At 42.4% G+C, this 15469-nt stretch overlaps 2 protein-coding genes across 3 annotated transcripts in view; both read left to right on the top strand.

Annotated features, from left to right (window-relative positions):
• The window catches only part of tg (thyroglobulin), a 29433-nt gene extending 14767 nt beyond the window's left edge, over window positions 1–14666 (top strand). Inside the window, exons 22-50 of the mRNA XM_028470427.1 lie at window positions 211–369; window positions 460–603; window positions 682–846; window positions 1638–1745; window positions 1827–1936; window positions 2696–2801; window positions 2987–3175; window positions 3262–3432; window positions 4448–4534; window positions 4628–4693; window positions 4789–4926; window positions 5676–5852; window positions 6008–6122; window positions 6454–6533; window positions 7152–7295; window positions 7394–7459; window positions 7591–7725; window positions 8670–8852; window positions 8956–9160; window positions 10103–10190; window positions 10267–10417; window positions 10671–10864; window positions 11356–11529; window positions 11592–11729; window positions 11798–11985; window positions 13374–13475; window positions 13903–14043; window positions 14198–14382; window positions 14518–14666. Of these exons, the coding sequence (XP_028326228.1) occupies window positions 211–369; window positions 460–603; window positions 682–846; window positions 1638–1745; window positions 1827–1936; window positions 2696–2801; window positions 2987–3175; window positions 3262–3432; window positions 4448–4534; window positions 4628–4693; window positions 4789–4926; window positions 5676–5852; window positions 6008–6122; window positions 6454–6533; window positions 7152–7295; window positions 7394–7459; window positions 7591–7725; window positions 8670–8852; window positions 8956–9160; window positions 10103–10190; window positions 10267–10417; window positions 10671–10864; window positions 11356–11529; window positions 11592–11729; window positions 11798–11985; window positions 13374–13475; window positions 13903–14043; window positions 14198–14382; window positions 14518–14621 (4013 nt within the window). The 3' untranslated portion in view covers window positions 14622–14666. The remainder of the gene's footprint in view (window positions 1–210; window positions 370–459; window positions 604–681; window positions 847–1637; window positions 1746–1826; window positions 1937–2695; window positions 2802–2986; window positions 3176–3261; window positions 3433–4447; window positions 4535–4627; window positions 4694–4788; window positions 4927–5675; window positions 5853–6007; window positions 6123–6453; window positions 6534–7151; window positions 7296–7393; window positions 7460–7590; window positions 7726–8669; window positions 8853–8955; window positions 9161–10102; window positions 10191–10266; window positions 10418–10670; window positions 10865–11355; window positions 11530–11591; window positions 11730–11797; window positions 11986–13373; window positions 13476–13902; window positions 14044–14197; window positions 14383–14517) is intronic.
• Window positions 14667–15146: 480 nt separating this feature from the next.
• The window catches only part of LOC114478477 (collagen alpha-6(VI) chain-like), a 41293-nt gene continuing 40970 nt past the window's right edge, over window positions 15147–15469 (top strand). For both annotated transcript variants that reach the window (XM_028471574.1, XM_028471573.1), the window contains exon 1: window positions 15147–15247. The gene's annotated coding sequence lies outside the window, so the exon portion shown is untranslated. The remainder of the gene's footprint in view (window positions 15248–15469) is intronic.

Genomic DNA, 15469 nt, shown 5'->3' with positions numbered 1-15469 from the left:
CTTTGTTTCCTTCTGTTTCTTTATATCAGACACAGTATATTCGTCCGGTAATTATGTCTTCTTCTCTTGCTGTTACTAACAGTTTGGGCTGTCACTGCAGCCTTCTTTGTGTGATGCGTTAAAACCAGCTGATCAGGCCCAGGTGGCCTTCAAAATCAAAGTCTCTGTAACTCTGTGTTTGCGTATGCTGTTGATCCTTGTTTATTTCAGTACAATTCCTGAATGAGTCCAGACTACTGGGAGGACTTGAGGGAATTCTGGGAAGTATCCAATCCATGCTAACCTCGGAGCCCAAACTGGTTTCTATGACAACACCAACCTTTGGCTGTTCCCATGGTTACCACCTTGATAGTGAGGGCGAAGGTTGTGGTGAGTCTGAACGATTGTTCGCCTCCATGGTCGTTTGTATTCGACCAATCAGTGAGCTTTAAACTGTTTGTTTGTTTGTTGTCTCAACAGTCATTTGTCCTGCTGGGAGTTTCTTCTCAGATGGGGCGTGTCTTCTGTGTCCTGAGGGAACCTATCAGGACGTAACGGGGCGGAACTTCTGCAAAAAGTGTCCTAAAGGATCCTCACCTGCCGGAGCATCATCGGCCAATCAGTGTGAGCGTTTATACCTAGTGTGTGTGTGTGTGTGTATTCCTTGTGTGTATCTAAAGTTTTTTGTGTGTGTGTATTCAGGTGAGACACAGTGTGAGGGGAGGGGCCCTCAAATGTGGCATCGCGGTGATTGGTCCCCGCCTCAGCCTGGCTCCGCCCCTGGTAGGTGGAGGTGTGTTAGCAGTGAGGGGGCGGAGCTTCAGTGGACCGAGAGTAATGCTGCTTTGACGGGCGAGGACTGCTCAGGTAAACATGGCAAATAAAAGTGGAACTGAAATAGGGTGACCATATTTTGATATTCGGACCTACCTTGTCGTACTCAAAGTACTCCAAGTTTTCTTAAATCTACCTTGTATCGGCAAAATACAATATAGTAGATAAATAACTTGTTATTGTCGATATGGTTTAAAATGCATAAAAAAGTATTTACATATGTAAAGACTAGCTACAGAAAAACACATTTATTCATCCAGAAATTGAAATGATCTTATCTAAACTTCCTACATTCTATGTTCTACCAGTGGCTCCTTCATTTTCAAACCCCTTTCTGAACCTCTGTGGAGGTTTATCATCAAGGAGGATCTTTCTGCTGGAAGTTATTCACTAAATCCACCTTTATTTTGTTTATTTAGTCTTCTTCTCTTTGCCGCTTTTAACGATTTCTTCAAAACAAAGCGCTATCTTTAATGATTCTGTTTTATGACATGATGCTGGCTGTAAAGAGCAACTCATTAGCTTTCAGATAGAGCAAATATTAATCCGGCTGGACTGTCCGAACAACAAGACGTAAAAAGAGAACATGTTTGGTTAAAACCGGATGTATGGTCACCATAGATTAGTAAACGTTCACAGCTTTCTGCAGAAGGAAGAAACACTTGATCCATTTTAGAAACATCCTGAATAAACTCATCTGGGATATCAGGATTAGCCTCTCTTAATCCCTCATTTACGTTTAGTGAAATACCCCCCCCCCAGTGTGAAGGAGTGTTTGTTTATAACTGTACGTATGTGTGTGTGTGTGCGCGTGTGTGTTGCAGTCCTGAGAAGGTTTCAGCAGGTTCTGATCTCAGACCTGATCTTTGGAGGAGAAGAAGACACTGACGTCCTTCAGACAATGACCTCTGACCTCCCAGGGTGTGCCCGAGGTAACGTGTGTGTTTGTGTGTGTGTGTGTCACAGACGTCCCCATTAAGGACAAGTTTTGTTTATCCGCGTGTGTGTATCAGCATGTGCAGTGGACTCCTCCTGCCATCATGTGGCGCTGTCCAACAACCAGACGACGTGTGAGCTGTACAGCACACACACCATGAACACGCACTGCAATGCTTCACAGCAGGTGCGAATAAACACACACACACACACACGCCAGGGTTGGGGTCAATTACATTTTTTAGATACAATTATGTCGCTGATTTTCATTTTTTTCAGTTACAATTAAAATTACATTTATAATGTTTCCCCTGAAAGTATATTACAATTACGTTGTCAAATACTAAAGTTCAATTACAATTACTGAGCCTTTAATAAATAAGCACATAAAACGTAACCTTCCTCTTGTGTTAGCTTTCTGTTAGCATCTCTTATGCTAACAGGCCAGTTTGACCCATGTCTTAAATCAGCTGTAAGTGTCATCTAATTTGTGTCATATCTCTTGGTTACTTTGTTAGGCTTCATAATCAATGAAAATATTGGTATTAATATTTTTGGTGTGGTGTGTCACTCACTATACCCCTAGATTTATATGTTTTTTTAAATGGTAAAATGATCCTTAAGAGAAATGATCACTAGTGGGAAAAGGTAAAACATATTTTCATAAATATTAACTCGGTATGTGTAACACGGTTCCCCTGGTTTACGTTTAATTAAATAGTAATTGACAGATTTTATAAAATTCCTGTGCCAATTACATTTACAAAGTCATTTATCTGAACTCAATTACATCTTAATTATGATTAAAACAGCAACACATATTGTCAATTGCAATTACAAATTTAATTACACTATAATTGTGATTAATGCTCAGTTATGCAATTAAAATTATAATTGACCCCAACCCTGTCACACACACACACTTTCATCTCCCTGTCATTTATAGACCCGTGGGTTTCTGGGTAATCCTGAAGCGGAGCTCTATGATTCGCTGAGCTGCTCTCTGAAAGTTAGGGGCGGAGCCACTGACATGCTGGTCATCAGGAAGAAAGGTGTGGTTACCTTGACAACTAGGCAGCATATAAAGATGAGTGTTAGTGTGTGTAGTGTTAATGTGTGTGTGTGTGTGTGTGTGTGTGTGTGTGTGTGTGTGTGTGTGTGTGTGTGTGTGTGTGTGTGTGTGTGTGTGTGTGTGTGTGTGTGTGTGTGTGTGTGTGTGTGTGTGTGTGTGTTTTAGACGCAGAGTTCCCTCAGCGAGGCTTTGTGAGGATGAGGATGGCGAAGGCCGTCTCAGGTGTGTTCAGGACGCAGGTGTTTGCGTCGCGGCGTACGTCGCTAACCGACGCGCAGATATTCTGTCAGGTCGGCTGTGAACGCGACGCCTGCTGCGACGGCTACATCCTCAACCATAACAGCCTGAATGGAGGTATGTTACTATGGAAACCAGTCAGCCAGTGGACGGAGCTCTGTGATTCTCCACCTGACCTGCCCCACCTCCTCTTCCTCCTCCAGGTTCCCTGCTCTGTGGTTGGCTGAGGGCTCCGTCAGTCCTGGTGTGTGGTGACCAGGACTGGGACGTGCTTGGACAGGGATCAGCCAATCGTATCTGTGGGGCGGGGCTTACCTACAACCAGCAGCAGCGCAGCTTCCTGTTTGACTTCGGTGGTCAAAAGTTTACCATCAGTAAGAAACAACAACAAATACAACAATAACGATTCAAATAAGTATAATTTTATCAAATATAACATTTATTAGTGAGGATGCAGGAGGCAGCTATTATCAGTTTTTTTCTTCCGTCGGTCGTTAACTCCTCCTACAGTTTGTCCGATTTTGACAAATATACCCCAAAAGTTCAACAATCCCAACTACAGCGTCGGCCGGATAATGCTAATGCTAGGATAATGTTAATGCTAGGTTAATGCTAATGCTAGCCTAATGTTAATGCTAGGCTAATGCTATTGTTAGGCTAATGCTATTGCTAGGCTAATGCTATTGCTAGGTTAATGTTAATGCGCCTAGCATTAACATTAACCTAGTGTTAATGCTAGATGAATGCTAATATTATGTTAGTGCTAATGCTATTGCTAGGCTAATGCTATTGCTAGGTTAATGTTAATGCGCCTAGCATTAACATTAACCTAGTGTTAATGCTAGATGAATGCTAATATTATGTTAGTGCTAATGCTATTGCTAGGCTAATGCTATTGCTAGGTTAATGTTAATGCGCCTAGCATTAACATTAACCTAGTGTTAATGCTAGATTAATGCTAATATTATTTTAGTGCTAATGCTAGGTTAATGCTACTGCTTTGTTAGTGTTAATGTTAGTTTAATGCTAATGCTAGGTTAGTGCTATTGCAAGGCAAATGTTATTGTTAGGTTATTGGTAATGCTAATACTAGGCTAATGCAAAGCTAATGCTTTTGCTAGGTTAGTGCTAATGCTAGGCTAATGCTCGGTTAGTGCTAATGCTAGGCTAATGCTCGGTTAGTGCTAATGCTATTGCTAAGCTAATGCTAGGTTAATGCTAATGCTATGTTAATGCCAATGCTAAGCTAATGCAGTGTGACCCGTGCCTGCACCTGCATCCTCACTTGCCTTTTCTTCAGGAAATGCAAATATTCTAGTTTATTTTAATTCTAATAAATTCAACAATTTGATATCATAATGAGTAATAAACCTGTCTGTCTGTGATCAGCTGATGCTGCTCTACCTGCTGACAGTAAGAACAAGAAGGACTATCAGTCGTCCATCATCAGCTTCCAGTCTGTCTTCCTGAACTCAGGTAACCTCTGACCTCTGACCCCACTGCTGTCCCAACAAACAGCTGTTGTTTGTTTTGTTCATTTGTTTTTGTTTGTTTGTTTATCTGGTGCAGCCTCAGCCGACTCAGGCTCCTCTTCATGTCCAGCAGGAGATCAGCCTCCTCCTCCACGTCTAAACGGTTGGTTTTTCTTCTGAGGACAAACATGTGAACGTGGACACCACCTGATCACTCTCTTGCTCTCTCTCTCTGTTTGTTTGTTTGTTTGTTTACAGCGACCCTGCAGATGAACTTTGACCCTCTTTCAGAAGAAGATGTCTTGGTGAATCCTCAGAAGAAGCTCCCATCACTTTCACACCTGCTCCACAAGAACACGTACGACTCCCAGCAGGCGCTGCTGTGGTGCCTCCAGCGTAAGTCCAGCCTGCATCTTTTACACCCTGTCACTATGTGCTGCAGCGTCTCACCTTTGCTGCTTTCTGGGAATTCATGGTTAATCTCAGTGGTTCCATGTGTGCTTTTCATATTGTAACAAGTGTTTCTCTCTAATTCCACTCACCTTTACATAAATCCAGTTGTTTACAGATGTTTCTTGGTTTAACTTCACTAATTTATGGTATGTCTTGGTCTATCATTTCCTGGTAATCCCATGTGTGTTTTTCTGTGGTTTCTAGTTCTATCTTTGTCACTCCAGCTGTTTTTAACGGTGTGTTTCCAGGTGTTTCCCTTAGATTTTATCCGGGTTTCCACGTTCATCTTCAGCTGTTTTTCAACATGAATTTCCAAGTGTTTCTAGAAGTTTTTCTTGATCTTTTCAGGTTTAATTTCAGATGTTTTTCCAGGTTTTGTTTTGTGTCTAGGTGTGTTTCCTTGTATTATTTTGCATGTCCAGGTGTGTTTCCAGGTGTTTCCCTTAGATTTTATTTGGATTTCCACGTGCATTTTCATTTGTTTTTCAACGTGAATTTCCAAATGTTTCTTGAAGTGTTTCCCGGTGTTTCCAGGTTTTTTTTCCGGGTGTTTCCCTTGGATTTTTTTTAACAGAAATTTCCAAGTGTTTCTAGATGTTTTTCCAGGTCTTTCCAGGTGAAATTCCAGGTGTTTTTCCTGGTATTATCTTGTGTCCAGGTGTTAACAGGTGATCTAATCCTGTGTTTTCCAGGTTGTGACTCAGAGCCACTCTGCTCACTGGCCGACCTCAGAGACTCCGACTCCTTGGATTTCTTCAGCTGCTCGCTGTTTCCCGACACCAGAGTTTGTGGTTCTTACGACACTCCGCTGCGTCGCCCATGTCGCCCTCTGCTGGACCGAGCCCCCAACAACACCTACAGGAAAACTAGTGAGAAATCCACTGCACTGTAACATTTTCTCTGTTCATCTTTAAACTCTTTCTACTTTTGTTTACACTCACAAATACAACTTTTATAAGTGTTTTAGTCATTTGATGACTTGTCGTTGCTTTCCGACTTATTGTTGAGTGACGCTTGTTTTCAGTGGATTTGTCTGGACCAGTGAAGAGCTTCTACGAGCGAGTCTCTTTCCAGAAGATGGTTTCTTACTCTGTTCGCAGCCGAGTCACCCTGAAGGAAAACACGCCTCTTTCCGAGGGGTAACACACACACAAACACACACACATTAATGTTTGAGTCACAACTCATGACTTCACTGTTGTTCTATACTTTCCCTACAGAATGTTAGTCATCTACTGCCCTCTAGTGTTAGAAGTGTGACACAATGCTCTTAAAAAGTATTCCCCTCCAAAATAAAAGCACCACATTTCTCCATCTTTGATAACTACATATTAAAAAAATTAAAAATCACAGATCTATGACACGTGTGAGTCACATCTCATCAGGACTCCTGTTGGAGACAAACAGATGTTTCCAGTTTTTCCGCATTGTGTTGATAAGTTGTGTATGTGCGTTTGTCTTTGTGTTCAGGTTCAGAGAGTGTGAGCGTCGCTGTGATGAGGATCCTTGTTGCCGCGGTATCGGCTTCGTACGAGACACCAAATCAGAAGGTAAACGTGGTCAGGGTTCTCACCTGGAATTTTTCACAGCGTAGAGCAATTGTTTGGCACGCGAGTATTGTTGGGGTGTCCAGGGGCAAATAATAGATATTGGTCAAGATAACTGTTCAAAAAATATATAAATAAGCAGTAAGTGAGTTTTTACTGAGCTTTGCATTTGAATGAATGGTGATGTCTGCGCACCACAAATGTCTGCCCGAGTATATTTGAGCCTTTACAAAGTGGAGGATGCACACAGGCAACATCGGGGCAGCTAAGTAGCTGCAGGGGTCCTTGGGTGAAAACAGGAGCATCCGAGCAATTCGCCTGTAGTAAACGGACGATGCGGTTGACGTACTTGTTTCTGGGTTATGCTAATTAAAGAGTTTAAACAACACGGACACGCCTGGAAGTTTAAGTGTGCAACAATTAAAAAAGGAAAAAAAACACAGAAAAGCCCCCCTACGCAGCATAGAGGGCCATATGCTTGACAGCGCTGCTGAGAACCCTGGTGGTCAAAAACAAAGATTCAAACATAGTAAACTGATGAAGACAGAGGAAATGTGCTGAAATTCAGTGTGTGTGTGTGTGTGTGTGTGTGTATGTGTGTGTGTGTGTGTGTGTGTGCAGGTCCAGGGGTTGTGTGTCTGGCTCTGATCTCCCTCGGGATTCAAACCTGCAGCGTAGACGACGAGACCACGTGGAAAACTCAGAACTGTGAACCATCTGAGATCAAAAGCTCACCAGAACCTTTTGGATTTTACCAGAAACCTGGTACACACGCACGCACACACACACACACGCACGCATACATGTACAAACGCACACACACAAGTGTAAACAAGTACATGTGTTGTTTTTTGTGTTTTCAGTCAATCAGTGGAGTTTGTTCCCAGCTCTCTGTCCTTCATTCACTCTTCCTCCGACTAAAACCAACGGTGGGACTTCACACACACACACACACACACACACGCACACGCACACGCACACACACACACACACACACACACACACACACACACTGCTAAAGGTCATGTGACATGTACTTGTTGTTTTTCCGAACTCTCAGTCTCATTGGACGAGTGGAACATCCTGTCTGAATCGTCGCTCCTCGTCGACTCGTCTCTCTCTACGTACGACGTCATCCACGTGAGCCGTGAGATCGCCACGGACCAGGACCAGACCAGGAACTGGTGTCTCCATGGTAACCCTGGATAAATAATCTGAGAATGGATGCTGAACATGTGGTAACGCTGTATGACAAATAAAACAAACCCTTTTTAAAGGGATCCTCCACTGTTTTTACAAATGTGGCCTCAAACCTTTGACATGTACTTATTAGTAGATCTATGTCTAACAAAACACATTATTATGCACCATATTCATTTATTGTAATTGTCTTTTAAAAAAGGGACTACTTTACAGTTTTAGAGCCTGTGTTCCTCCATCTTGAAATCAGGTGATTGATGATGTCACACGGCCCCACTGCCTGTAAACATACCATTGTTTTCTATTGGAGTGAAACATTCAGCCTGATTTATAGATCATTTAGCAGCTTTTTCAGTCACAATGACAACTTGTGCTGCTTTTTGTTGGTCTAAATAATCAGGAAAAGTTAAAGATGTCGAGGTAAACCTATTTTGTTTGCAGCAAAAGGATAAAAACAGTTGTGACCGCAGGGGGCGACAGTTACAACTCTGTGGTTTAGTAGTAGACAATGAAGCAGAGAAGAAGAGCTCTCCTAGTGGACCTTTACTCTCCCTTAAACAGTGTGCTGACATGCTCTGTGGCTGAAGTTGGAAAGTAAATCACTGACTCGGGACATTTTTTGTACTGCGTAATGCATGGCATTGAAATTTGAGGCAGAGCCCCCACATGTTACGTTTGTAACAATTTATAAAACAAACAAACCATAATTAATACATTTTCAGTCCGATAATGTGAAATATCTATTGACTGGGAAACAATTTGTTACTTAGTTTTATTTTGTAATTACTGGTCGTTCCTCAGATGTTTGATTCTTGAGAAGATTTTATTCTGAAATTATTAAAAGATGTGATTATTGTCATCATTTACAGTCGGAACTTGTGTACGATGCTATTGTTATTGGTAATGAGGCGGAGCCTAACTGTCTTTGCTTCCTTTCAGCCTGTCAGGAGGCGGAGTCTTGTGTTGCAGTGTCACTTAGGAAGGCGGAGTCAGCCACTCGCTGTGTCCTCTACCCCGACACCACTATCTGTGGGCTGAGCTCCGCCCACTTTTCCTCAAGCCCCGCCTCCTCCTGCCGATTGGTCCTCAAAGAGCCCGCCTCCCAGGTGTACCTGAGGACAGGTGAGTCGCAGCAAAACGCCATAAATAATAGATCTGTTCCTGTCGTTAATTAATTATGTATAAAGGAGGTATGTATCATTTTTTTGGTACTTCGCGCTTTCAGAACGGTTGCCATTGGTTACGTCCGTCTCCATCCCGGAGCACGGGATCCTGAGCGGCGTTGCCCTGGAAACGGATTTGGGGTCAGACAGTAAGACCGTCGTCCAGTTCCTCGGTGTCCCGTACGCCCGTCCACCAATAGGAGCGCTCCGCTTCGAAGAGGCCCAGCCAGCTGATTGGACGGGGACGTGGGACGCCACCAGACCGCGGTGAGTTAGCAACTGATCAAACAGCGCCACTCACAGGACGCTCAAGTTATTACAGGTTAAACAAAGGTTTTTATCCTTTATTACTGTGTTAGTCCAAAGATGTGAGAAATGCAACATCACTGACTTTTTTTGAAGCCGGATGTCCTCAGACTTAGCTTAGCTTAGCTTAGCTTAGTTTACAAAATGAATGCCCTTGCTAGACAACAGGGGGCAGTAGTTAGTGTGTTAAAATCAGGGGGGGACTGGGACAAAAATTTTGCACTTCATGTCTTCATTTTAATTATTATTCCCCCAGAAAACCTTAAAAGGGGAAAGTTTTACCTCATTTTTACCCATTTCCTTTTGCCATTTTGCAACTTCCTTTGTCCCATTTTTGTCCCTTTTCACTTTATTTAGACTTAAGCCTCCTTTTGCCAATAAATATCCCTTTTTTCTATTTTTTGTCTATTTTTGCAAGGTTTTTTTGACACTTTTATCCAATTTTTGTACTTTCTTTAATTTTTTGGCCACTATTCATCGAAATAGGCTGTCTTTTGCCCAATAAATATCACTTGTTTCCTTTTACTTTACATTTTGCCTCTTTTTGTTCCACATTTTTGCCCTTTTTCACTATTGTTTGCCACATTTTGCCCAGTTAACCTACCTTTTGCCATTACATACCACCTAGTTCCTCTTTATTTGCCAATTTTTTGGCCACTCTTTATTGCTTTTGGCTCATTTTAGTCACTTTTCACTGTTTTCTTGCCACGTTTTTGCCACTTTTGGACCATTTTCGGCCACTTGTTGCCATGTCTGCCTCCACTCGCTCATCAATAATAAACGTAGAGGAACGGACTGGCCCACTTTGGGTCGACGGCCCACTTTGGGACGATGCCCGGTGGGCCAGATGGCTAGTCCATCACTGGTTGAAATAGTTTCAGGGTGTAACTGTGTGTCCTTTAGGGCGAGCTGTGTCCAGCCTGGTGATGCTGAGTCTGAAGCGTCCAGTGAGGATTGTCTCTACCTCAACATCTTCAGACCTGCTGCTGTGGTGAGTTGGTGCTCTGCTTCCTAAGGACTAAATCATAATGGCCGTTAATGTGTGTGTGTATGTGTGTGTGTCACAGAGGGGGCGTGTCCCAGTCCTGGTCTTCTTCTTCAACCCTTCAGCCAATCAGAATCCCGCTTTGTTAGACGGCTCCCTCCTTTCTGCGCTGGGTGACATCGTCGTGGTAACGGCCAGCTACAGAACCGCCGCGCTGGGGTTCCTGAGCACAGGTAAACAAAAACACACGAGTAAACAAAGGTAAACATACGTTCTCATAGTTTAACACATGTAGACAAAAGTAAAAATATATAAACACAGGTAAACATTGCAGGTGTAAATACAGGTAAACAAAGATAAATGTGAATAAAGACAGGTAAAACCTACTAAATAAAGATAAACATCACAGATAAACATGATTAATGTACGATGGACCCAGGAAAACAAAGGTAAACAGGTAAACACGACCCTTTATCTTTCTTCCAGGCCGTCTCCATGGTAACTACGGGCTGTCGGATCAGAAGGCGGTGCTCGCTTGGGTTCACGCCCACATTGCCCTGGTGGGCGGAGACAACAGCAGAGTGACGGTGGGGGCGGAGCGTCGGGGCGCTGACATTGCCAGCCTTCATCTTCTCTCCTCCTCTTCCTCGGCTCCTCTGTTCCACAGGATGGTCCTGATGGTGAGCGGATAAGCGTCAGTGGGTTGCCATGGAGACGGAGGAAAGATGGATGTTTAAATGTTTTTTAAATTTAAATAAAAGAAGGTATTAAAAAGTAAATGTAGCTAAACACAAGTAAGCCCATGTAGACATAAACACAGGTAAATGAAGGTAAACAATAGTAAACAGATAAACATTGGTATACTTTAGGTAAACAAAAGTTTTTTGAAAAAGGTAAACACAGAAAAACAAAAGTAAAAACACGTCTACGTAAACACAGATGAAGATAAGTAAAGAAAATCAAACAAGGGTAAACGCAGGTAAACTTAAAAAAAACACTGGTAAACCTAAACACAGGTAAACAAAAATAAGAATAAACATTGGTGAAGACAGGAAAACTAAACTAAACAAGGGTAGAAAACGTAGGTAATCACAGAATATCAAAGTAAACGGTTGTAAAGTTAAATGCAGGTCAACTGAAGGACTTCTTCTTCTTCTCCTCCTCCTTACAGGGCGGTTCTGCGTTCTCTCCGTCCCTGTTCCAGTCCTCCAACTCTTCCAGACAACAAGCAATGGATTTAGGGCGAGAGCTGGGCTGTGTGACCTTTGACCCCACTGACGACGACCTCATGGTGTCCTGCCTCAGAGCAGCTCCCATTCAGCAGCTCAACGCCGCTCAGACTAAGGTGGAGATGATGATGATGATGATGATGGTGATGATGATGGTGATGATGATTGTCTCTAACAGCTAATGGCGGTCAGCGGTCCATTTCGGTCCTTCTCTCCCGTGCGTCCGTCCGTCTCTCCATCCTTGGCGTTCCCAGTCGACCTCCTGCTGGGGTCGTCGGCGTTGGACGGTCTGATTGGCCGAGCCCGCAGGATAAAGGTCAGAGGTTGATGAAGAGTCCTTCTTTTGGGAAACGATCATGTGACCTCCCTCTCTGATGTGTATAGGACTTTGAGGCCCTGCAGGGCCGAGCCGACGGGAAGACGGCGTTTTACGAGGCGCTGAGTCGCTCTCTGGGCGGAGCCTCAGGCAGCGAGCTGCTGAAGGAGGCGGCCACGTGGTTCTACTCCCTGGATCACAGCCCTACAGCGGCTGGATACAACCTGTTCTCCAGAGCGCTTGACAACGCCACCAGGTGAGCAACGCACACACAGCAGGTCCTGCAGGGGGCGACAGAACGCCAGCTCTCACAATAACACATGGTATTAAGGCTCAAGTGCACTGGGGGGGGGGTTGGGTTCTTCTGTGTGTCTGCGGGGAATCCTCGGGGGCAGGGGGCGCCTGGCTGGGTGGCCTCTATTAGCGGCATTGACAGCTATATCAATCAATCAATCTTTATTGATTATAATGTTAAAACACAACAGAAGTCATGACGAGGGCTGAGACCAGACTAACAGCCAGGGCCGTTTCTAGCTTTGTGGGGCCCCAATACAAGATGCTATTTGGGGGCCTCTGTGGCTGTGGATACAATAGTAGCTTACCACCACTAAGTGTGGAGTGAAAGAATAATCCCTTCATTCTGTAAAGCGACTTTGAGTTCCCAAAAAAGCGCTGAATAAAATGTATGTATTATTATTATTATTATTATTATTATTATTGCAAAACCTGAGGTCTGTGACCCCCCCGGAGGGAGCCAAGGATCTCTGTCTGCTCTGAGGAAACTAAAATTAGATTTGCAAATATTTACTAAATTAATGATACATTTTTACTCCTTTTCAACGTTTTTGACACTTTTTCAGATTTTAGCTAACTTTTACCAATAAATACCTTTTTTTTAACCTTTTTTCCCATTTTTGTTCTTAAATTGAACAGAAGAACTCCGTGTGCGTGTAAATAAAGGCAACCAGGACCCGCTCAATGCAGCAGTGGATTTACTGCAGTTTGTATTGAGCAGCAGGGAATTTACACGGAGCTCTTCTTCTTCGGCGTCTATGAAACAGCACAGTGGGAACTGTCGCCCCCTGTGGCCACAGATTTTTTTGGGTCACGGTTTCAATTAATAATTTCTCAGTAAACAAAAGAGGTTTACATCGAATTTTACTGATTTTTAGAGCAACCCAAAGCAGCACAAGTTATAATTTTGACTGAAAAAGCTGCTAAATGATCCTGAATGCTTCACCTCCTGTAGAACTTAATGGACTAAAAGGGGCTTATCACGTCATCAATGACGTCATTTCAACATGGCGGCGCACAGGGTAAAGTAGTCCCAGTTTTAAAAGTTGATAAAAACAAATATGGTGCAAAATAGTGTTTTGTTAGGCATAGATCTACTAATAAGGACATTTCAAAGGTTTTAGGACACATTTGTAAAAACAATGGAGGATCCATTTAAGAAAGAACATGCACAGTTGTCATGATAAGGTTGCACTACATGTCACTACACATGGCTGAAAAGGTGGAGAACCAGTGCTTTACTGTGCCAGAGAAACTTTCTAACGTGTGTGTGTGTGTGTGTGTGTGTGTGTGTGTGCGTGTGTGTGTGTGTGTGTGTGCGTGTGTGTGCGTGCATGTGGCGTGTTGCAGAGATCTCTTCATCATCTGTCCGTCTCTGACGATGGCGTCTCACTGGGCGAACGGCGGCTCCAACGTTTTCCTCTATCATCAGCCAGAGAGCGACAGCAGCAGGTCATAGAAATAGAAATAAGTCATAAAATCTAGGACATTTAAAGTTAAGATTCTTGTTTGGATATGGTCTGTTTCTTACATAGTTAGTATTTTATGTTTACGTACAAACTAAGGCACAATAATGTTGAAATTATTTGTTTTCCAGCATAAAGATTGTGGCCTACTTGAGATTAAAGTGCTCTGTATTTGGCCCCTGAACTACGATGAGTTTGACACCCCTGATCTAAAGGGCCTGATTTGGCCCCCAAGCCTTGAGTTTGACAACAGTGTTCCAGTATCATTTTGTTTAAAAGTTATTTACTTTAATTGGTGATAATTAAAGATGTTTGTTTTTCTGAGAGAATCTGTTTGGGTTGAGTTTTTATTTTTCTCTTTTACAGCTTTTTTCCTGGTAATTAATTTGAGGTGTATTTTTATTTGTTTTTAGGGCGGATGTTTTTGTTCCTCTGGACGTTCAGCTGGTTTTCGGGATGCCTCATCGTCCAATCAGCTCTCAGCGTTTCAGCTCCTCAGAGCGCCGTCTCTCATTGGCCATGATGACCTACGTGTCGTCCTTCGTACGCAGCGGGTCCGTTTGTTTCTATCATGTTATTCATCTGACATCGTCTGATTTTATTTTTAATCAATTGTTTTGTAATTATATTATTTTTAATGATTTTTATTTTATTTGCAACAATCTTCTTTTCATTTGTTTTTTTTGTAATTATTTTATTGTCTTTCAGGAACCCAAACCCGTCCCGTGCGTGGGCGGAGTCAGCACTGCCCCACTGGGAGCCGGTTGGTTCCTCTGAGACTCCACCCACCTATCTGACACTAAGCCCCGCCCTCAGCCTTAATAAAGGTCTGCGCCAGAACGCTTGTAGCTTTTGGACTCAATTGGGAACCAAACTGACCAATAACACAGCAGGTGAGACACTTTGCTCCGCCCACATTCGAAAAAAAGCTCTTATTTTGAAGTAATAAGTGTAGATGTCTGCTTATGTCTGATATTTTTGTTACCAGTGGTGACGGTCTAGTAGTGACTCTAAATCTGTCTCTGCAGGCCAATCGGGGGCGGAGCTTGATCAGCTGGTGCTGAATCAGGAGATCCCATTGGCTGCTGCGTCTTCTGCCCAATCACAAACTGACAAAGACGCCTACAACTGAACTCCTTCATCATCATCATCATCATCATCATCGAATGACTTTTACCACAATCATGTTTGATTCCTGCAGTTTGTTTCTGAATGTCACCAATAAAAACTACTTTCAGCGAAAGAAAATTAGTCTCATGCTTTTATTTTGAAGGGGGTTTACATACGCAACAGTGTCATTGTTTCCCACATTTGCCTATAGATGGAGTTACTAGATCAGCTCCTGTCCTTTAAACTGAGGAATTAGTAAATAATTATAAAGGCATGTAAGCATGTAAATAATAAAAGGCAAAACACAATTAAATAATGTTAAAATGTAGGGGAAAAAACATCTGTTTAAATTAAAGAAAAAACATGTAGAAAATGTAATGTAAAAAGTATTTTTTAGAATATGTCAAAAAATAAAAACTGAAAACCCATTAAAATATATACATGTAATTGATTAACTAATGTTAGCTCTTAGTTCTCTTTAACAAATACTGCTAAATTTGAACCAAAAACCGCACTAACACACCTCTAACACTAGAGGGCAATACATTTCCTCCAAGACTCAAATTAACCAACGGTCATGTTTTTGGTTTGCCAGGGTTCCTCTGAGCAAAGAGAGAACATGCAAACTCACACAGAACGGGCCTGAGTGTAAGTATTGAATCTAAATTAATGGCCTAAAAATATTTGACATGAGAAACAACACTTTTTCAGTTTAAATGTATATTTGTCTGAATCAATGAAAACAATAAATGAGCTTAAACAACTAAATAGTGTTTATTATTTCCGTTACTGAGTGCTAACATAATGTGTAACATGAATAAAGAACATTATGATTGCATTGTTCACAAAGCACTAACTTTAAATTTAAGT

This window comes from Gouania willdenowi, chromosome 16 (assembly GCF_900634775.1).
Source record: "Gouania willdenowi chromosome 16, fGouWil2.1, whole genome shotgun sequence".
Lineage (NCBI taxonomy): Eukaryota > Metazoa > Chordata > Actinopteri > Blenniiformes > Gobiesocidae > Gouania > Gouania willdenowi.
Note: the sequence above shows the minus strand (reverse complement) of the source record. Positions and strands in the feature narration are given on the sequence as shown.